Source organism: Nuphar pumila, chromosome 2 (genome assembly GCF_984573655.1).
Source record: "Nuphar pumila chromosome 2, dmNupPumi1.hap1.1, whole genome shotgun sequence".
Lineage (NCBI taxonomy): Eukaryota > Viridiplantae > Streptophyta > Magnoliopsida > Nymphaeales > Nymphaeaceae > Nuphar > Nuphar pumila.
In genome coordinates this window covers 119,947,523-119,972,146 of record NC_143250.1, presented here as the reverse complement: position 1 = coordinate 119,972,146, position 24,624 = coordinate 119,947,523, and the positions used below count along the sequence as shown (strand labels likewise).

The window sequence follows — 24,624 nt, the reverse complement described above, 5'->3', positions numbered from 1 at the left end:
GGGTGGTGATTCCCACATTCATGTTTTATTGGTGACTTACGAATGCCACACCCTTAGGGATTGACATTGAGCTATATCTCAGAGCCTAACTACTCTGCTGCCATGCGCATAGACTTCTGAAGGATGCTTATACTACACCATCCTATGCGGTTTGGCTTCAGTCACCTTTCAATTGGAGAAGTATCGACGAGGACGTCGATTTATTTTAGTGAAAGAAAATGTGCCAAACTTTATTCGTCATCGGCAAAAAATGATGCATGTGTGTGCAATGGAGTGAGGCCTATGGTGACATGCGCGTTGCTAAGTGAAAAGCACATGCGTTGACTATGGCATGCGGCAAGAACACGATGCAACGATACATTGCTTATTAGCAGCTCAGCAATCAAGCCCAAGTGTGCTCGACAAATCTCAAGTGCATCTGCTGAGCTCCATGCTCTGTTTCATGGAGTTTCTCTGGCCAGTCGCGGCTATATGCTATACTTTGGAGGTGTTATGCCACACGTGACCCGCCTCAACTTCATGTCTGCAAACACAAGCCTTTAATGCAGAATTCATGTGCCACAATCGAGTATTCTTCCGCTTAACCATAAGTAGGAAACACGTTCTTAAGTTAAAACACTAAAACGAGTTACTTATTCCCGAGGTGCCACGTCAATACCCAGGCGGGCCCTTCCAAACTTTTTACACGTATTTGAGATCCTCAAAAGGCCCAAATCTGAGCATGTTTAAGTCAGAAACTCATTCATTCATACTAAATTCATATATTAGATATGTATATTTCTTCTCTAAGGCTTCAATTTATCACTGAGTTGAGGGCGATGTAAAATTTTCATAATGGCTCGTAGGAGACACAGAAGGATAAATTATAGTTGATTATGTAATATCCAAGATTTTTTTGTATTTTTAGCTTATTTTAAAATAAATAATGAGAGTTTTTTTTGTTAAAAAACCAGTCTACGTGATTTACATTAGGGTGATTTACATTAGGGTAATTAGCGACTGTTATTTAATTGCATTATTTAAACACGAATCGGGGAAAAAATGGAGAAAAATTCGAGTATGGAGGGAATAAATTATTATATATAAGTTTGAAAAATGGTATTTGGATCGGATTCATTGGGATCAGCTTGATCCGTAATACAAGAGCTTATTGTTTTCTTTATTTGGGTGTGGACCATTTGGATCTTAACAAGGATCTAGATCTGGATTCAATGGTACGGTATATGAGGATTTAAAAATGATATCTGGATTGGATCTATTGGATCCAGATCAAAATCGAATTAGGTTTGAACCTAGAGGAAATTCAAATCGGATTGAATTGGGTATAAAAGTTGATCCATTTAGAGTTTTAAATACAAATAAAAAATTGGCCTAAATTTGACTCTAAATCTAAATCCAACCCAATATAATTAATAAACGTGATAGTAACCCTACCAACCCCAATCTCATCTCATCAGTCTTTTAAAATCAAAAGCACTCAATAACCTATTTACTCTTCCACTCATTTTACCAACTTGCCCCCGCTCACCCCTATTTAAACCTCTAGCCTACCATTTAAGCTCTCGTACAAGACCTCTCCCTTTCGTTTCCTCTCTCTCTCTCTCTCCCTCTTTCTCTTTCTTTGTGTTCTTGGTTTCACGGTGGCACCACCACCACCGTAATCTCTTCTTCCTTGTTTCCTGGTGCGCACAGCACCATCATTACCATCTTCACACCATCACCTTGATGCCCCATCCAGGGGCCCTGTCACCGCCATGAAGTCCTGCCGGAGGCCCCTGCCCGTCTCTGCTGAACCCTGGCGGCCTTGCTCCCCTCCCTGAGCAACCGGCAGGCTAGCAGCTACTCTGTTGCAGCTCTTCTGCAGACGCCACCGACCACCTGCCCGAGTGGTCGGATGCCGCTTGTGCTGCTTCCTCTGCTGGACGATGGTAATCATCGCCACCACCACCTTCATTCCTCCTATTTTCTTTTTCTTCTCCAGTTTCTATCGACAGACCACAGCCCCTTTTTCTTTTTCTGATTTCACTGGTGACCACCAGGTCGCAGGTCTCCTTTTCGTTTTGCTGCAAGCACGGGTGTCTGAACGCCACCCGCCACTGCCCGTACCCTGACACCGCCGTGAAGTCCTGTCGGAGGCACCTGTCCATCTTCGCTGAACCCTGGTGGCCCTGCTCCCCTCCCTAAGCAATCGGCAGCCCAGCCGCTCCCCTGTTGCTGCTCTTCTGCAAACGCCACCGACCACATGCCCGAGTGGCCGGACGCCCCTCAAGCTGCTTCCTCTGTTGGACGATGGTAATCATCGCCCCCACCACCTTCGTTCCTTCTATTTTCTTCTTCAGTTTCTGTCGACAGACCACATCCCCTTTTTCTTTTTCTGATTTCACCGGCGACCACCAGGTCGCCAGTCTCCTTTTCGTTTTGCTGCAAGCACGGGTGGTTGAGCGCCACCCGCCACTGCCCGTATCTCGACAACTTCTCCTTTGGATTTCTCGCCTGTTTGATGCTAACTCCGGTCGCCAGACTGCAGGTTTTCCTGTCCTCCTTCCTATCGGATTTTACCGGCAAATGTACACTTGCCGGTGCTGGTTTTCTGAGCGCCACCGCCACTGAGCTGCCGACAACCTACTGCCCATGTTACCAGCCGACTCTTCCTTTTCTTTTGACCCACAGCCATCACCAACCTGTGGTGATTTATGTCGGGCGAGCATAGCCACCCCCGAGCTCCTTTTCAAAGGTTCCCGGAGACCCTATGTGACTCGGAATTTTTAACCCGAAAAAATTTACCAAAAATTTTGAAATTTTTTCTTTTTAACCTTTAAGCAGCGGAAAAAGATTATTTTAGTCTTCAGCTTAAGCAAACTCTGATCTGGTCTGGTCACAGGCGAGAAACATTCACTAAAAATTTGTTAAGTCGAAGAGTCCAAACAATTATATTTACATCGAGTTCTTTATACTAAAATGTAGGATCAAAGCAAATTATGAACAAGACACTCTGAGCTGGTCCTTGATCCTCTGGAGGTGTGGGTCAAGAAGCTGACACTGTCTTGTGCCATCCAGTGTCACCTAAAATTTCAGCAAAACTTGTTGAAAGATCCTATCAGAACCATCGTCAAATTATTTGATCGAGTGATTCAAAGAAACAGTCCCATCATATTCGAGAATCAACAGAGGATTCCAACACGGGAGTTTGCATTGATCTAAATATGAGTTATTATTCTCCAATGGTTTTCTCCAACCGATGACGGTTCTTGTTACTAGCATGGCTCAATTTTTGCTAGCATTTAGTGTCTTATGCATTCTTCTGCCATGGTTTGAGGGCTTCTTGCTTGAATGACATGCAGCTATTGAGGTCATAGGTGGATGAATTGATTGCATAATGGGGAAGGAATTGACCTGGGACGGAACTCTGACTCCAAATGAATTTCAAGTAGCCGCAAAGGCCTTCGTGGAGAAGTGGGAGAGCTGCAGATCACTACCAGCATGGACATGGAAACCTTTCACGAGATTACCTTACACATTGTCACATGATGTTGATACCAAAACACGCTGAAAAATGTTTTTTCTTCTTCGATTCACCTACACTTGTTCCCCATTAGTTCTGAATGAGACTTTATTTCTTTTTATCGCTTTTTGTAGGAGGGAGGCTATCTATCACTTGAAAGTGTTTATTGTCATGCATCTAAAGAAGAGGTAAGCTCCAGCTTTTTCACTAGTGTCGGGTTTGTCAAGAACTCATAATGCATAAAGGTATGCAGCGATGTGGTATAGTATGACCATTGGCGTATGGGGTGATTCTCCATTTTCTTGTACAGGAAGGTTATTCTCTAGAAAGTTCAACTTTGGAAGAAGTCACAGATGTTGCCTCTCTGGTAAACCTTTTTGACCTCGTTTTGCTCCTGATGGTTATGAACTTCAAGTTGTGGTTACCGTGGACTTGGCCAAGTTGCAGTAGACCAAATCAACTATGACTTATCTTTCTGTGTTTTCTACGAACCATTGTGGGAATTTTACTTAGCTCTCAACTCAGTGAGAAACCGGAACCTTGGAAAAGAAATATTCAGTTCTAATATCTGAATTTAATCTGGACGAATGGGGTTCTGACTTAAACATGCTCAGATTTGGGCCTTTTGAGGATCTCAAATAGGAGGATTTTGGGTGAATTCCTCCTCAAGTCCATGGCCTGACTTTTAGAGATAACCAGTTGTCCCTTTATATTCTCTTCTCTATTGTTACTGACCATATCAACATAGGAACCGTCTCAGTTTATCTTGCACTTTAACGACCCATCCGACCTGGATTCTCTTCCAGGTCATTCACAACTTGCAACCCTAGTTGCAAATGATACAGTGGACCACTTTACCTTGTATTTTAAATTCTCAAGTAGTTCACTTGAAATGCAAATATTCCTTACCGTTCTAGTTGTTTGACAACCAGGGGAAAAAATGTCAAATATACTAACTGATTCATGAATTAGTGCTTGAATCTCTTGTGCTCTTTAACAGCCATTTGTATAAGAAGAAGTGTCATAGGCACCAGTCGGGAATAACTATAAAGTTAATTGCAGGCAATTGATTTTTTTGTTCTGTCATTTGTTTGTTAAGAATTTGGAATTTTCACCTTAAGTGAGCTTTTTTATCCGCTGCTTTTATGACAGGAAACAGTCATTGAATGTGTATATGCTGCCGATACACACACTTGGGTTTTTGTTTTTTGCTATTTCGGATTATGAGGGCTCTGGCCACATACATAACTTGATGAAAGAGCATGCTAGGCCTTGTCATGTCAAAGAACTTGCCTATGATAATTTTCTCCTTTGCTTTTTTTTTTTCAATTTTTTTCTGAAAGGTTTCCAGGTTTGGTATTTAGGGGTAATGGTATTCCAATCCTTTTGCATGTCAAGAAAAAATAAAAATGAAAAAAAATTGTTTATTCCAATAATGCTTTTACAATGTGCTATCATCCAAATGCTGCATGGTTAAGCCCATAGCTGCCAGAGCAAGAAACCAAAGCAGGAAACAATATGGGAATAAAGATTGGGAATCGGTGTTCATAAATTTTAAGATGATTCTGGTAGAGGGAAGCAGATAGGAAGCAGTATTAGAAATCAATATACGGGATTCTTTGGGAGTGCTAAAATGATGGCAGTAAGAAGATAACTTTTAACAAATCGACATCATAGTCACTAGACTATATTAGTCTATTAGAAAATCTATAGATTACTTAATTTAAAAGAATAGCATGAAAATATATATGACAAATATTTTATGCAACATTTCAAATGGAAATGATATTTATGAATAGTAAGCTTACTTTGGACACCAAGCATTGAAATAATAAGAATTTGCAATGATAGACATATTTTTAACATATATTACACATAGAAGAAATTTCCATCAGTGACAAAAGTCAGCTACTTTATGATAAACATTAAAAAAATAATTGTGAAGTTAGAAAGATGCCCGTAGTTCATACCTGTCACAAAAAAAGAAATATCACCACTTTTTTACTTTTTCACTTTTCTTTTCTTCTTACCAAATTTACATATATTCCCTTCTTTTTATATGGTTTATATAGAATTAAGAGGAACGACCTATGGAAATATTGACTTCGTTACACCATTAATACTTTGAATCAATCATTTCAAGCAATTTAGGATTTGCAGTTTTTGAATATTTAATAATTGCATTTTTTTGTATGCCAGGAATCAGGATTCTTATATTCCAGGAATCAAGACTCTCAGGAACAGGGGTCAAGATTCTCGTAACCCATGAATTGAGATTCTTGTTTTCAGGATCCATGATTTCTAGCTACAGGAATTGCAACTCTTCTCAATGGTTGCTCCCTGACGTTTTTAGGAATCATAATTTCTAGCTAAAGGAATTGCGATTCCTCATGATTGGTTGCTTTCTGCTTCCAATGCATGATTTCTAACGTTGTTAGGTGCTTCTGGTAACTATGGTTTTGCTAATGTATCATTTAAGATAAGATAGGAACTTCACTAGTTATGTATATACATACAGACATACATACATATATATTGGACACAAATATCATCTTTTTTAATTTAGCATTTTAAAGCCTTTTACTATGAAAAATTCTAAATTATTACTACAATTGCAAATCCAATACCTAAATTAAAAGTTTATTTCCAAAAATTCCAATTTTTTGTTTCTTTTTTAAAGAAACCCCACTTATTTTAAGAGTCTTTAGGGAAAACCCTTGTCCCCCCCCCCCCCCCCCCCACCACCACCACACACACACACACACATTTATAAGATTAATATTTGGTGCTATTGAAGGCAATAAACTATTGAGTATAAAGCACCTTCTTTTTATATATTTTATTATTTTATTTTATTTGTAGATTGGACCTTATTGATGTGATCTACAAGATTAGTTTAGTAGAAAATGAGTTTTGAATAATGTGATCGTTGACATGTAAGCATGTTTTTCAAAAGCTTCAAAAACCAACAAGCCGTTATAAATAAAACTTCTGAAAAAATCATATTTTTAGATCGAAATAGCACAATCCCAAGTTTGATCCTTAGCAAAAAACATGTGAACACATCTATGTGATTAGATTGAGTTGATAAAACGTGAACCTATCATTTACATCTCAATAGTTCCGTGCCTTCAATAGCACCAAATATTAACCCATATATATGTTATATATATATATATATGTAGAGAGAGAGAGAGAGGTGCTTAATGATAGGTGTTTAATGGGTTTTTCTGCTCTCCTGCTGTTTTTTCCACAGTTTCGACCCCTTAAATGTGTTGGGCATGGATGATTTACGAGGAATCCACACCTGGATCATGTGTTTTCGATGAAAAAAATGATATTTGGAGCCTCGAAAATGTACAAAAATTTTGGACTGTTGATTTCTCAAACCTTATAAAAACCCACCCATGTGTTGGAATCAAACACTTCAAGAGCTGATCCCTATAAAATCAAGTACATAGATCACATCTATATTGTCAGAATTTAAAAATAAAATGAAAAGACCTGAAAAACCCATTAAGCACCTATCATTGAGCACCTACTCTCTCTCTCTCTCTCTATATATATATATAACATTTGGTAGTGACATGAGGCACAAACACCTATTTTATTTTCATTTTTTGGTTGTTTTTCATGAAACTAACCTTACGGATGTGATGCACATGTTTTTCTTAGTGGGAATCTGTTCTTAGATTGTCCAATTCTGACACAGATAGGTTTTTATAAGGCTTCAAAAATCAGTGGCTTACAATGTGTGATACTTTCCCAGGTCATGCACACATGATCCAACACTTTCCACTACTTAGAACATGCCAAATCCATTTATGAGGTCGGATTGGATCAAAACAATCCATGCCATAGAGATCCAGAGGTGTTTGTACTTAATGGTGTCATTACTAAATGTTAACCATATATATGAAAAAATCTAAGGTGGTTCTGTACCATGATACCGTGGTACACAGTCTTGTCTGTATGGATGTAGCCACCAAATGGTAGATCAAACTAGCATGGTTTATTTACCGTGTTAGCAGGTTTTATCATGTCTAATACATCATAAGATCCTATTTTTAATATAGTGAAAATCAATGGCTCAAAATTCATGAAAATAAGGGTGGTATAGAAATTGTATAAAACATCATATTTCAGTCAGCTTTAAGGCATGGAAATACTAGATATATCATGTTAAACCTGATCCAAAGGTTAGATTTTGCATTTGTAGCTTAGATCTATGTAAATCAAGTGTGTAACAGTACTACCACCACCACACACACACACATATATATATATATATATATATATAGGGTTAATATTGGCTACTAATGAAGGTACAGAACTAATGAGTAGAAATCACTTTTTTCTTCAAAAAATTCTATTTTTTTGTAGATCAAATGTTACAGATGTGATCTACATGGTTTGTTTAGTAAGAAACTTGTTTTGAATCATGTGATTATGACAAGTAATTAGGTTTTTAAAGGGTTCCAAAAATCAACGGGCCTCAATGTGCCAAAATTTCATAACAAAAGATCACATTACATGAGAAAAGCACGAGCCAATGCTTGATCCTTAGCAAACAAACTATGCTAAATACATCTATGTGGTTAGATTGAGTCAATACAACTTGCACTTATGATTTCTAGCTCATTAGTTTTGTACCTTTATTAGTAGCCAATATTAACCCATATATATATATATATATATATATATATATATATATATATATATATATATAGAGAGAGAGAGAGAGAGAGAGAGAGAGAGAGAGAGAGAGCACCTCATCTGTATTCTTGTTTACTCACAGAATGTGCATTATCTTTTTATAGGTTCAAGACTATGATACGGAAACACATGTTTACAATTATCACGTAATATATAGTGCTTCTTACAGAGTTCCTGTGCTTTTCTTCCGTGGGTACCGCATGGGTCTGTATATGTCTCTCCAACTCTGCAAAATCTTTTGATTGTGATAAATACATCTTCATAAGGAAATACAATTTTGTACCAAACAAATGATTTTGGAAAGGAATTCTTGGTGGCTATCTGTTGCAACACCTTTTTCTCTAAATTCTCCATCTCTGCATTAATTCAAAAGCACCTCTATTTTATATAATGGCAGCATGAAGCTGCAGGCTTCACTTGAGGCCCTACTTTTACTCACCCGGTCACTAAAAGCGGTTGTTATTATCTAGATGGACAGCCTTTAGATTTGAACACCATCAAGGAAGACCTTCCTCTGTCATCAACTAAAATGCTTGAAGAATCCAGATGGACATTTATTACTCAGGAGGTATGCTTCTGTTCTGCCTTTTTCCATTTTTATATTCACTAAGCAGAGTGCATTGCTAAAAAGTCTGGGGCTTGGGTGAATTGATGAACAAGTTCTTGTTTTCTCGTCAATTCCTTTAATTTTTAAAAGTCCCATGGAATAGGTAAGTTGTACGTCTTTCTTTTCGTAGGACCATGTTTCATTCCATAATAGCATTGTATCGCTCATGCATGAAGTTAGTCTGTTGCTTAGGGAGTTTTTTTTAATGACCTATCTCATGTGTCTAGTAGATGACCTAATCTCATTTAATAATTTTCATGTGTCTCGATGGAATTTGAAACTGAAATCCCTTAGCTAAGATGCTGCCTTTCTAATGATCCAATCATATTGAATAAACAGTGCAAAAAAGAAGGGATGAAGCACTTCTCTTTCTTTTTGTGCTATTAGTTTCTGCTGGTTTTCTCACTGTTTTTCTTGGTCATTATGCAGCAATAATGTTTATACCAGTGTTGCCAGAATCGGATCTAATCTGCCTGAATCGGCTGAATTGAATCAGCCTTTCACTAAGTTTCTTGAAAACCATCCTGAATTGGTTTTCCTTTTAATTTGTATTTTTATGACAATTATGATATTTATTGGCTAGTATGTTATTTGGGCATTAAATACGTCACTTATTTGTCTATTTTCCTTGTTTTTGGATAATTTTTCCTGAATTTTTATTTTTATGATATTTTGAATTTTCTTGAAAAATAAAAACTTTAAATAGGCTGATTTAAAATGATTCAATTCTATTTGATTTAGGCCGATTTTTTTAATCGTTTTGAAATATGATTAAGTTCAGTAACCTACTTTGGTTTATACCATTGATGGATAATTTGTGTCCCAGGTCTTGCTGGTGTATAACTGAGAACTGAAATAATCAAACGAAGTGCCTCTTTCTCGATAGAGTTATTTCCTTTGTCACAGGACACACCATTTTGGCTGCCTGCCTCATTAACATGAGCAGACACACCGACATGGACGCTGACACACACAACATTATTTCAATATTTTAAATAATAATTTTTTATATTTTAATTTTATTTCAATAAAAAGTCATTTTTAATGTTAAAATATTCAAAGATAGTTTTTATTGATTAAAAATTAAAAATATTCCATGTCCTCATGTCCCAACTTTTGATTTTTTTTTTTTGAACTTTCGAGTAGAATCCGAATCCTGCATCCTCGAGTCCACGAATCATCGTGACATAGGTTATTCCTTAAGCAGAATTTTCTGTAGCACTTGATCCTAATTTTCCTTTTACATATGTAGCTCATTGTTGAAAGACAGCAACTAAGGCCCACTAACGGGGAGTGGATGTGAATCTTTGAGCTGTTTGTTTTGAGTTACCCTTGAAACCATTGCTGACATTGTTGGCTGTCATTTTTGTCTATGATAGGAGCACCCATGCTTGAACCAGCCTTGGTTCACACTGCATCCATGTGGAACTAGTGATTGGATGAGACTGCTGTTTCTCGACGACACTTCTTCAACAAGGTTTGCAGGAAAGGAAGCTTGCATCCCAAAGTATCTGTTTTCATGGCTTAGCATGGTTGGACAAGCAGTTGGCCTCAAGGTTCCACTTGATCTTTTAACTTAACGTGAAACTACTGTGAATTCTTAATTTCTTCAATGCAGCAATGACAAAAGTTTGCTTTGGTGGGCATTTCTCCCTACCCAGATTTTGTACTTACAAAGAAGAGGGAAAGAGAATAGAACGTAATTATTCATTTTTTTAGATTTTTTTTTTCCTTCAGCCAGCAACAAAGGGATCTTAGGAATTCACGCTTGAGCTTTTATTTATTGTCGAAAATTTGACCTCAGGCAACTTAGATTGGACCAGTGAGATCGGAGACTTGTAAATGCCCTCTCTTTCAAGCAATAGATACCTCACTTATGATCAAGTCTTAGGTGCAGTGGTATTCATGCAACTATGGTTTTAGGATACAATTGAGCTTTCACCTTCGCGAATGATTGAACTACGCCCTGCATTGGGTGAACCTAACAACTTTGATATTGAATTTTAGGTTTGGATCTGAATATTGGGTCATGATCCAAACTACAACTGATGAATATAAGTCTGATGAGCAACTAGATTTTTGGATCCTGGATGCGGATTTAAATTAAAACGGATTTGAATTTTAGATAGAGATCTAAATTTTAATCAGATCTGAATTTTGGATAGATATTCAAATTATAACTGATCTAGATTTTAAGATTGGATTTGGATTTAGATTTGAACCATACTTCGATCTGCATTTAGATCACAACTAGATTTGGATTATGATTATTTTTGGGTTAGACCTCTAGATTTCTACTTGAATTTGGATCTAACCCAAGTGAGAATCACCAAAAATGAGAGAAAAATTCTCAACTCTACAGAGAGGAGAGAGCAGTGAAGGATGACAAGGAGTTGGGTTTATATAGGTCCTAGCCTCAAGCCAACCATTAAGGTTATAGGTTATGACTGGCCAAAGACTAACTTGAGGACACCAAAATTAAACAAAAATGATCATGAAAAGTTGAAGATCAACCTTGATAGAGTAAAAACTTAATGATCAATAAGTTCGTGGATATGGATATGGATATGGCTGGTGGATTTAAGAATGTTTGGGTCTTAAAGGGCATTTAAACCGGTTTAGATAATATTTGAACATATCGAAATGAGATAAATGCATATTATTATGGCTTGGTTAATGGATACCCGGGGTTTTCCTTGCTTTTATCATTAAAAAAAAAAAACAATGCTCAACAAGGTTTGGCTTATCGCTAGAATGTACCCTTGTATGAACATGTATTTTGGTAATTTTGGCATTTAACAAAAACTAAAACTCCCCAAATAAGATTAACAGCAGTGGCGGCAAATGCATATAAGCATGCTAAGGTTTTTTTAAACCTGCCTGGCTAGGCTAAAGGTTTTGGCTCCAGTGGGATTCAATGTCAGTGAAGATGGTGCGGCTCTACAGCCACATGCCAGCTTCATCCTTTATGAGTGATTTGGTACTTATGTGTTGGTCTGTATGACACAATATAAGCAATTTCTCTTTCAAAAAAGAAAAAAAAAACAATATAAGCAAGTGATTGCATGCACGCACGTGTGTAACTCAATACGGGCAACTGATTTAGTCATGTATCTTAAGGGTGTATAGCTTTCCAAAGGGTTCTACATGTTTTACAATGTTGGAGTTTTCCATTCACCATCAAGGGGCATGCTTCCACTCCAATGGTGAGCTCTCATCTGCTTGGAAAGAGCCCAAGAAATAAAAAGTCTCTCTCTCTCAACAAAGGAAAATAAGCTGCTTGATTCAAAAGACAACACTAGGATTGAGGTCCGGTGAGAAAACGCTAGTACCTCCACACTAGAATTCAAGCCCTTCTGAATGTCTCCTAGTGCTTTCACCATTTCCTCAAAAAGAAGTTTTAAGTGGGAGGAAAAACCTGTTCCAAACATGACGTTTGGGAAGGAGCCTTATGCTACCAGGTGCAGGAAGAGGGAGTTTTTGTTATTTCTATCTCAAAAATTCCTCATAAAGTTTTTGATATTTCTTTCTAAATTTTTTTACATCTTTTCGTTGGTTTTTTGAATACCTCTGACATTATACACGTGGCAGCACCACAATCATGAATCCAAGTGTAGTCACCTTATCACTACTTGATACCAAAATAGTGCATGATTTAAGTTGAAAATGAACATACTTCATAAGAAAAAGACGACAATCATCTCTATGCATTTAAAGATGTGAGTACATATCATTATATGGAATGTTGTAGTAGTGTAACGACCCTAATTCATACCCTTGAAAATGCAGATTTTTTTTTAAACAAATGCAGAAATATTTTCATAGATCCGGGGCCTTTACAGTTCCACTCTCAATTGGATAACCACACACACTACAATAGAGCTTACACTTATCATTCATACCAAACCAAACCAAACCAAACCATTATTCATTTATTTGAAAGAAATAATGTTTAAACAATAATTGCAAGAGACATATTAGAGTTATTTAAATAACATAAAAGTAAATAACAAAAAATTGAGCTACATTGTGCCTCTGTGAACCGTCCAGCAAGAATATGATACTCGTACTTCCTCAGAAATCAGTCGTTTCACTGATCACCTGCGGCTACAAAAAATTATAGAAGTAGGGTGTTAGAACCGAAATCTAGAGCACATGTACTTCTAATGAAATAAGTGAGTATAACGAATACAAATAAGATTTCATGCAATCATTTAGAGGAAAGCAATTGTGACAACTTCATAATTTCAATTAAGCATTCGTGCAACTTGAAATAATTTCTAAGCATTAAAAATCAATAAGCGATAGCATGAATCACAATTTAAATAAGCAGAACATTTAGCATGCATTAGAAATTAAACCTCATGGATTCATCATCATGTAACGATTAAGGGAACATGTAAAATATGCATGTTTTAATGCTTAGCAGAAATATGCATGATTTATATACAATGCATGAACATTTCATTATCTTTCATTAAAGTTTTCCTTTCCATATGCATGTCTTATTAAATGCATACAATTCAAGTTTCTCTTTTTAATTATCGTTGCATGTGGATACACCAAACCGGTAAAATCTTCGAGGTCAAGTTAGGTTCTCAGGGTAGCTTAACACATAATTTGTATTTTATTACTGGGTTTTAAACTTAGCCCTCGACCGATATCAGGAAACAACACCATCCATCAAAATATTAGAAAACAACATCTAATGTCGGGGACACCTAGAATATCAGCATCCACAAGTGTCATTTTTCTTGGTATACCAAAACAACAACTGTGTCTACACACCACTCTTAGGTAAAGTGATGAACTCTCCCTAAAACCGTGACCAAGAGAAGAACCTCAATATTGGATTTAAGGGCAACAACAACGCACACAGAGTTTTTGTATCCTCACAGTTTTTCCAAAACCACAATATTCAAGATTCTCACATTAAAGAAGGAACATCAAGAAAACATAAATTACACTGTTCTTTACTTTCTTTTTATCTTGTTATCAATTTATCTCTTTTACATTTGTAAATCAACATGCGAAATTAATAACATAAGTTTGCAAATCAACATGCAACCATAAGCTTGTAAATCAGCATGTGCAACTTTTCACGGTCTACCACCCATGACAACAATAAAACAACACAATTAAAACCATAATATAAATGTAATTTTTGCGATGCATTTAAACAATTAAAAAAAGTGCAACCACAACTTAAGACTCTCCAGGCCTGTGATGATTCATTTAGACCATCGATGCATCGTACGTAAAAACCATAACAACCTGCAATGTATGCAATGAGGTTAATACGCTTCCAAATGCATATTTATATATGTCAATTTAACCATGTGCATGATATATTACATTCATATGCATGTGTTCACTATTCATGTGCATGTGCCTTTACAAAATCATTCCATATACATGCATTCACTCATGAATCATCTCAATTGGGACAAGTGAACAACTCATGCATTTATGTACATGCAAAACACACATCAATGCATGTATGCACATGCATTTGAAACAAACTTCATATAGTATGATGCTTAAGCACGACACATCAAGTCAAAACATATAAATAATTTTAAATATTGACATGTCTCGAGAACCAAAATACATGCACACCACACCTTTTAAAAATTTATATGCACATTCATAAATGCAAACATGTATCATGTGTATGCCAGAAAAATATTCATAAGCATGTCTTTGTTCAATTCAGATGCATACTAAAGTCAAATGCATACTTTTATTCATGAACCAATTTCAATTAAAATATGTGAACACACACGCCAGAAGGTACGTGCTAAAATACATCAATTCCATGTATGCACATGCATATGCAAGTAACCTTACACTGATGTCTTAATTAAGCATAACATGGCGATTCTAAGCACAAGAGAAATATCATTCTTTCCTTGATTCACCTCTAGCAAAATATACATATAAGTATATAAGCATGCGAGTGCAATATCAATAAACTTTCATGATCCATGTTTTCAATACATGCACATGTTCATACATTCACATGCATAGAAAGAAAAACTAAATCTTTAACACATGTAAATCAGGAGATAACATGAACGCTTTTCATATGAGAATCTGTATATAGCCATATGCAATTTGCTGAGTCAATGAACTTAAAAACAATTTTGCAAACCTAATCACCACCTAAGCATTGATCTTAACTGTGCCTAAAAAAAAATCAATTTTATAAGCATCGATCAAGTCATTCAAACTATATCCAACATGAACCCAATTCAAGAACAGAAAACACAGATTAAGGTATATATATACAAGCATAAATCTTGATCATAAAAAGATCATAACTTAATATGAGTCTGTTTTTGTATAATGAAAGTTACATAATAGCAACCTACTACTTTAACCCTATGTCACTGGGGTATGGGTACCACATGGTAATTCTAAAAAATGTGGGTACATGACACGACTTTATATATATATATATATATATATATATATATATATATATATAAAGAGTTTGAGTTTGGACCTATCCAAACTCCAAAACCTTCATTGACCAGGTTTAAACTTGTCCAAACCTGGTCAAGGAAGCTGTGTTATAAAAAGGGAAGGGGGAGGGAGATGAAAGCGTTTCTGAATCTAAATTCAGGTATTGAGAGTGGTCTTGAATTCAATTCTCCATACCCGATATGATAGAGTTAAGTTCTGACCAAGATTTTAAACAATAATTCTGGATCTGATTCAGAAACATTGAAAACAAGTGTTTGGCATGTAAAAAGTGTGAACTAATTGGATCCGATCAAGATATGACCATAGATACGATTAAAGCTACCAGGCTATTCCAATATGAACCCAGAAAAATCGGATCACGTAAGTTCGAATACAATCCGAATGTGAATTCGGCTCATGTTTTAAGATCCATAATTGATAACAATGAGTCAGATTTGGATCAGAGATATAGGAGTATCCAACCTATTTGCAACCCGGTCCCAAAGAGGACGAAATCTCCCATACGTGAAGTCACTGTGATTTGTCAATGTTGAAATAAGCAGGGACTCTTCCAAGGAAACTTTAAAGCTGGGATAAAGACACCCATGGTTCATGTACTCTGAATTCTGAAGTGAATACTGCAGCCAACTTGCCCTAATAATGTTCCAAATACGCGTGGGTCTACTTACAATCAACATACCAAATTTCTACCATGCTCACGCCTATATCACAATTAAGACATTCAAATGGTATAGAGGCTCGTTCCATGGCAATTTTTTTTTCTTGGGATCCTCCTCCAGTTCTCATGGACACCAAATCTCATGCTGGTGCAGTAAGCACCTATGAACAGTATATAAACACCAAATGCATATATGGAACTGCTTTGTTGCCGTAGGACATGACAAAATATAAGTACGATGATAATACAAATAGTCCTACATTCACAGTACATGCAAGACACAAATGCATCACAGTAACAAGACAAAATCCACATAACTGCACACATAACAACCCCTATTTGTGTATTAGATGTACAAAAGTTCACAAGAAAGAGAAATAAACTTATGTAGACAACCTAACAGAATTGAAGATCTACAGTATTACGGTATATTATAAAGGGAAAATGCCCTTATTTATTTTCAATCCAATGGGAAATTACTAGAGCTCCCAATTTGAAAACAATGATTTTTGTCCATAGATGTGCACTGGGTTAGAGTGTGCCTAGTGTCTAGGTGCTAGTTTAGAACGACTGTTAGATCATGGCATCTAGCTTGTCCATGCCTAGGGCATGTGATTATCACTAAGGGTGGCAATTTCTGACACGACCCACCAACCTGACCCGCCAACCCGCTTCTTAGCCGGGTTCGGGTTTGGCTTAAACAAGCTCGTGTCGTAAACGGGTCGACCCGCCTAACCCATTTATTAAACGGGTCGGGTTCGTGTTAGGGGTATGCCAACCCGTTTAATAAACGGGTTAGGCGGGCGGGTCAACCCGTTTACCTGAACATGACTGTGATCATTGTAAAATTTTTCCTCTTGTATTCTCTTTTTTCTTTTTTTGCCTTTCTAGCCTCTATTCCCTTTTTGAAGGGGAAATAAAAGATAGAAAAGAAGAGAGAAAAGAAAAGAAAAGAAAGAAGAAAGATAAACTCTTTTGCAAAGGTCTCACTTGACCTTAATTTTGAAAATATTTTGAAATTACTCGTCTCCGTTTTTGAAAATTTGCGAAAAAATAAAGAGTCGAGATTCGCTCGTCGGTACGAGGTTCGACTGTTCCTGGCGCCTTTACCAGAGGTAATCGAACCAATGATCGAACTTATGCCTTTTGCTTTGCCTAAATATCGTCTAAGAATTTATTCTAAGTTCAAAATACGCAAAGAATAATGCTTGTGCAATGTAAATGCAAAGATATTTGCTTTTAAAAAGAAGTTTTTAGAATTTTGATTTTCCCAAGTGATTTTGAAATGCATTTGAAGATACTTGAAGAAATGATTCAAAGGCTTAAAGTTGGTTTTGAAAAAGTTAGATTTTGAATCTAACTCAGAACTTGAACAATGAATCTGAAAGAAGAGACTTTGATATTCTAAGTCTTGGAATAATCAGAGTTTTGAAAAATAAATCTTGGATTGGAGAAATGAAGAGAAAGAGAGATTTGAAGTTGAGATAGAATTTTTGAAATCAAGAATGAGATTTCAAAGTTAAAATGAACTTTGATTTTGAATTTGATTTCTCAAAAATCGAATTTGAGAAGGGATCTTTGATCTTGAGTTTAGATTCAGAACCTGAAACAGGAACTGAATTTGGAAGTTAAATTTAGACTTGGAAAAAAGTGATTTTTGAAAATAGAGTTGGAATTGGAATTCGGATTTGAAATCTGGAATCCTAGATGGAGTTGGATCCAAAATATGGAATCCAAAATGGAATTGGATCCGAAATATGGAATCCAAGATGGAATTGGTTTTTGAAATATGAAATCCTAGATGGAATTGGATTTAAAATATGAAATCCTAGATGGAATTGGATTTGGAATCTGAATCCAAGATGGAATCGAATTTGGATATCTGGGATCCAATATGGAATTAGAAGGTGGATCTAAGAACCCAGATGAAATTTGGATTTTGATTCAAGAAATCCAGATAGAACTTGAAGATGGATTTGAATTTAGGGAAAATCAAATTTTGAGATTCAGAATCAATCTCAAAACCTTAAAAATGATTTGAATTGAAAATCAAGACTCAATCTTTAGATAAAACTTTGGAGATTTTGAAAAATAAAGAATAAACTCGATTTTAAACTTGAATTTTGAAATCAGGAGATGAATCTGAAAATTCCAAAGTTTAACTTGAACTTTGAAATGCGATCAGGGATATTGAATTGAATTTAAAATCGAATCCTGAAAATGGAAATAAATTTGAATTTTCAAAGTTGAATTGAACTTTGAAATTGAATTTTGAATGTAGAGATGAATTTGAATTTTCAAAGTTAAATTGAACTTTGAAGTTTGAATATTTGAATTTTGAAAAATAAGATAGAATTGAGAATAGGAAGATGAATTTGAATTTTATAAATAAGAATTGATCTGAGAAATGAGAAGATATTTGAAGAATTATCTCAAAATCACTTGGATTTTGAAGAAAACTTGGAATGCTTTAAAAAATGATGTAATTCTATCCCAAATGATGAATGAATTAGAGAATTTCGGAAATTGGATATTGAAAAGCATATTTCATTCTTTAAAAGAATTGAAATAAGATTGAAAATATAATACATCTCTGACTATGGTCATAAAATGTATTATAAGATAATCTATATTTAAATTCAGATAAAGAATAAAACACATTTTGGTGCCTTTATAAAATTTGAAATGAAATTAACTCTCAATATATCCTAACTATGACCATTGATATATATTTTGAGTTAATTTCAAGTTAAACTCTGATAAATGAAGAAAATATTTAAAAAGATATGATGATTTTTGAAAAGAGATCCAGTGTGGATCCAGTGTTATTCCATAAAAGATAAGAATCCTAAGCATTGCCCATATTTTTACTATGGCCATAAATGTGAGTCATTTGCTTAAGATTAATTACCTCTTATTAGAATGGTGCACGTGCCATTCGTGTTCTCATTCGTGAAATTTTGAAATAAAAGAGAAAATGATATGAAACAAGTATTTCTAGAAAAAAAATATATGCTCATACATTCTATGCTAATGCTGGAAGTGTAAAGAGTTCTCATTACCATCTAGCTATTACAAATTTTGAATTGAATTGGAAGTTCCCTATTCTAGAAAGGTAATGACTTCCTTGTAAAGGAATGGGTTAGCATAAGATAGCAAAAATACAAAATATAAAGTGAAAATATCACATTTAAACTAAATCACACATGATTAGGCCTAAACTATAGTGGAAATACACATGAAGATGTAATACCTAAGCTAATGAATGAAATGCATGTCGTGAAGGTGTTGCATAGGTATGTAGAAGAATGAGATGCCATGCTATCATGTAATATGATACTATGCTAGAGATGAGATATAAAATATAAAGAGCAAATCCCTATTAATCGCGTTCATGGAAAATGAAAAAAAAAGCAATGACCATATAACATAAATTACATATGCTACGGCATGATCAATTTGTGATTAAATCAATTTACCACATCTTAACGAACCTGTGAATCACTTTTAATCACTTATGAACCGATTTGCCACAGTATTGGCAAAGTGAACTGCGAATGGTATTAACAGGTGGATCCTAAACTGATGAATCAAAATATTTTACAATAACTCATTCTCACTCCCTTAACAAAATGTAATTTTGTGTTACTATGCCAATGTCACAGTAGGTTTAACTGAAGCAACTGCCACTGAGGTTGCAAAACAATTGGAATAACTCGGCTAATCAGAACACACAGTAATTGTTTCAAGGGCAGCAAGGCCCTGGCTCGAATATGTGAATGCACACATAGGCATTGATTAATGTAATTTGACGCCAAAGAAGGAAATTATTGTAATTGATGAGGTGCCACTCATATTGATTTTAGCAGAAATCAATGCTACCGATGATAGTCAGCTGATGACAAAGATCTGATTCAATCTCTATTCAGCCTGCAACCATAAATTAATGCAGACAGATGCACAAATTAAGATAAAAAGATGTACATAACACAAATTTGAATGCAATATCAGCCAGCAGTGTGCTTTTACAGTAAACCAAGACAATTTTAATTACTGCTAACCTTTGTGATTGTCATACTTACACAAAAGGGGATGCCACTGTACTGTGATGAACTGGGGTGGCTGAAGCATGCTGTAGGTTGTGAGTAGAGTCAGTTCACTGATTTGTAAATCCTTTACCAGAATGTTTAACATATATCAGCACCAAATCATACTGATTTGATTCCACTACTTCTTCATCTTGTTAGCCTAGCTATCTTAGTAGTTTGAAAACTATAATGAGAAATATTGAAAGCATCTTGATCAAGTCCAAACACTCTGTCAACTCATCAAAGTCCATTACAGTGAAACCTATATCTCTTCTAGAGGATTTGTCCATAGAGAAGGGAATCTGAGCATTTAGCTGCAAGAGCAACATGGTCTCTTGATATAAGAATCTTCTGTTCATTTACACCCTTGAATTGGTACTTCAGAAGCACTACTGGGAACAGAGAAATCACAACCCCGACTATGGGCTGAGCTGGAGATGTGTTATAATAATACAGAAAATCCATATGCTCAAAACTGATAGAACAAAATTCCAGAAGTGTTGATAACACAAAACATGCAAAATAAAAAAAAATAACTAATATAATGAAACCAACGAGAGATGGAACGAATAAAGAGAACAAAATTCAAATTACAATAGTAAATATAGAATGAATTCGATGTAGGGAGCCTAGACTAAAATCATGGGAATTAGAACAGAAGATTGTATGGCTGGATAATGGATGTACAGGGGATCACACAAAAATGGCTTTGCTCCATCACAACAGGGCACTGCATGAACCAGATGACCTTTCCCAATAAGTTCACTCTTGATATGGTTCTCCAACAGTTGATCATCGAAATAAGTCTCTGCGCTTATTTGAAACAAGAAGTGATGTAGTGCAGGGGTAAAGGGGATGGTGCTAGGCAAAATGTAATGATGTATGCACTGAAATATGCGCACAGTTGAATGTATTGTTAGCCTGCAAAAATATGAAGTGTTGTGGGTGAATGTTGTGCTAGTTCTGCAAGATGTGCTGTGGGTATATCAAATGACGTGCAGTGGGCATGTCAAGTGATATACAATATTAAGGTACAACAAACAAGTGTAATAGGCATAAGTATAAGGTGAAGCAAATGCAGTGAAATGTAAATGTTGTGAAAGGATATTTGTAAAAAAAATATATACACAGAAAATGGTGTTTTAGTTGATATGGGATCTAACATAGGGGAAGCTACAATGAAGGTGCAGGGGTTGGAAGCCGCAGAGGAGCAGGGTGAGAAGCATATCCAGGAATAGGTACATATGCTGGAATGGATAATCAGACATCATGACCAATGAATGAAGAATAAGCTTGAATGCAAGGTATGGTGGAGCAACGGATGATGTGATTCAGGTGCATCTATGATTCTAGTGTAATATTCAAAAGAGGCAATAAACACAAGAACGTAACAGACTTTATCAAGCTCTAAAATTAGATTACAACAACCGTCTTGAATGCTCAAATCCATGCCTGGCAAATAATATAATGCAGATTCTTATCTAACCAGATAGGTACATAGATTAATGCCTAATCTAATCAGGGGCTTTCAGACCATACTCAACAACGAGTGATAAGAACATAGTGATGATGCTGAGAGTTAATATGTGCGATGAACATGAGATATATATGGTTTCACTGCAATGATCTCACAACTAAATAGGTGTTGGTTGCTGCCTTCATGATCCAGCAACGCCAAATGTCATTAGGCCAGCTATCAATTCCTGCAATAATCAAGGGCTACAAAATACAAATCCTGCAACTGATATCAAACATCTGAATGTGGTACGTTACTCAGTTTGAGCCATACACATGTGCCCATCTCATAACATTGGGAAATTACTGAAAATCCAGATTGAATCTATACAACAGGTCTCTTTCAAATTGATTTCATATAGTCAATTAGCTTCAATATATCAGACTTTTTCAAATTGAGACTCATATAAACAGGTCAATTTTAGAAATTGATTGCAATAATCAAATCCAACGAGTTTGAATTTATATAGTATAATCAATTATAATTCGCATTCATATCGCAGAGGCCTAGATTCATGCTTTAGCAGATCAGAATGGATAGGCAACAATTCAAATTGGGGTCAGGTGAATTCTTCAACTCAAGAAGAAATATCAAATCTAAGGGATCTGATGGGAGTTGGGCTAATGATAGCCCACAAGCTTGGATCATTAAGCAAGACAATGATTGGCTTGTGTGACCAGTTCTTGAAATAAGATGGATCGAACTGCCTCCAGATATGGAGTGGACCTGCTAGTGCTTATGGAATCTATGTTTCCATCTGAAAGGAATGGGGGTAGATGAAATGGTGACTGTGGTATGATGATGCATAGATGTTGCATGATGAGATGAAGTGCAAGACAAGATGATGTGTAATAATGTAAGACAACAAAAAAAACACATAAGATTGACTAATGTGTAATGAAGATACAAGAACGATGATGATAAACAAATGAGCTAATTGATGAAATAAATCACATAATACAAGATGATCATGTACAGAGCACACACACACGACTCACCTGAGGGTTTCCTTTACAACAAACATCCCATCTTTTTGTCATAGATCGAATACACTTGCTACCACAGAGCTTCAAGACGAAATCCCCCAAGTCTCACGACCAACCAAAGAAACCATAATTACTTGTGTGATCTGATCTTAGATCATCAGATACTGCATCCACCCATGAAGTAGATCGATTTCCCATTGACAATATTGACTGTGGGTCAACTTCATATAGTAGGGGCTTAGACACGGCCATCCGCGGATTGACCCAAGGATAAATAAGAAATCAAGACAGTTTATACAATGAAATCAAATGAAACAGATGACAATGATGACCAGTAGTCTCAAAATGATGTAGGGAAAATACTATGTGATGAGATGAAATGGCAGATGCTGCTATGCTTATTAAAATAAAAAGGATGCAGGAAATACAAGACAATGCATATGCGATGAGGAAGGGGTTTCAATACAGCAAACGAGTAAATAACACCTGATCAGACATTGCATGAAATCAGGTTCATTGTGAAGATCATCTGCGATGCTGATGAGGATTTCATAATGAACCTAATGAGAATTCCATAGCAATTCGGATCGGATGATATCTTGTGGCAAATCAGAGCAGATGAAACCCTGCTAGACTAGAGCAAATGCTCATATCTACCTTCACGACAGATTAGAGGCTAGATGATGAATGTAAAACTTCATATGCGTATGAATAGATGTCAGAATGAGGCTATAAAATAGAATATAATGATGCTAAACTAAAAAGAAAATGAATCGAACATGGATCAAAATTAGAAACAAATCAAAAATAGGAAAAGAAAACAGGAACAAAAATTCAAAATGAATTAAGATTGAAATCGAAGTAAAATAAGAATAAAACTAATTAAAAACAAGAAATGAATGCAAATCGGAAATTAAAACACAAATTAAAATCGAAATAAAACAGGAAATTTAAATGACTTGCGATACATATATAATGGAGATACAAAAAATCAAGAAATATGTAAAATAAGAACGAAAGAAGATGTGACCTAGCAGAGGGCCAAATTTCTGTTGCAAGATGCAAATCGGTATCACTATAGGTGAACCGATATTGCATATGATGCTTATGCAAAAAGAGGAAGAAGATGTCTAAAATTAATAGAAAAGCGAATAGAGAGAGGAAGTTATTCTCGTCAGGACTTGCTTGGAAAGAGATAAAGTGGTGTTCCTTTTGTGCGCCGAGGACTGGACCGATCTTCCTCCCCAATGGAGAAAAGGGGAAACATAGGAAAAGAAGACAATGGGGAAAGAGAAAATCAGAGAGGTTGAAGAAGGCGTGAAGAAGGTGATCTGAGAGAAAGGCAGAAGATGTGTGAAGCAATGACGGGGTGGAAACGGATGGAGGACCCCTTCCCCTGCGGCCTCTCTTTATAACTAGAGGCCGTTAGGCCTTTTACAAATTTGATCCCCCCTGTTTTGAAAATTTTCAAAAGAGTCGTTCTTTTGTGATTTTTTTTCTAAAAGGGGGTTCTAATTTACAAAAAAAATGTTTAAACGAGGGTCCTAAGCTGTATCTTTTTGAATTTTCTTTTCTTTTTCTATTTTTTGTTCTTTTTCTTTATATTTTCTATTTTTTTTGTGTTTTTGAAAAAAACTCTAAAAACCATGAAAAAATAAAGAATTTTAAAACTATTTTTGTATTTTTTGAGAAATATTTACAAAAGAGGGTTTTTTTTAAAATTCGGGGTTAAGCCTTGAAAATTTCCTCAGAAAATGGGTTTTAGATCCGAATTTTGACATTGGATCCAGATCCAAAATCGAGTTAGATATAGAAAATGGATTCTGACTCCAGTGAATCCGAGAAATAACTGGAATTTAGATTGAAACTGACTCAATTACTCAAAAAATGGGGCCAGGGGCAAAAAAGGAATATTTACAAAATTTTGAAAAATTTGGGGTGTTCACATCAACCCTCCAACCCGCCCACTAACCCGTCAATCCGTAAACTTTTCAATGTAAAACCCTGAACCCGACCCGCCAACCCGCCCGCTAACCTGTCAACCCGTTTACCCGATCCGACC

The 24,624-nt window shown here is 35.8% G+C and overlaps 1 protein-coding gene across 2 annotated transcripts; it reads left to right on the top strand.

Moving 5' to 3' along the window:
• The first annotated feature begins 1,611 nt into the window (after nucleotides 1–1,611).
• ATG10 (autophagocytosis-associated family protein) lies at nucleotides 1,612–10,479 on the top strand. 2 transcript variants are annotated; one of them, XM_089998217.1, is made up of 9 exons: nucleotides 1,612–1,928; nucleotides 2,040–2,292; nucleotides 2,965–3,207; nucleotides 3,342–3,529; nucleotides 3,637–3,690; nucleotides 3,813–3,869; nucleotides 8,323–8,422; nucleotides 8,689–8,786; nucleotides 10,205–10,479. In XM_089998217.1, the coding sequence occupies exons 4-9, from the start codon at nucleotides 3,377–3,379 to the stop codon at nucleotides 10,403–10,405; spliced, it is 663 nt and encodes a 220-aa protein (XP_089854343.1). In that variant the 5' UTR covers nucleotides 1,612–1,928; nucleotides 2,040–2,292; nucleotides 2,965–3,207; nucleotides 3,342–3,376; the 3' UTR covers nucleotides 10,406–10,479. The 2 variants fall into 2 exon arrangements, with proteins under 2 accessions (XP_089854343.1, XP_089854342.1); XM_089998216.1 differs by lacking the exon at nucleotides 2,965–3,207.
• Nucleotides 10,480–24,624: the final 14,145 nt, after the last annotated feature.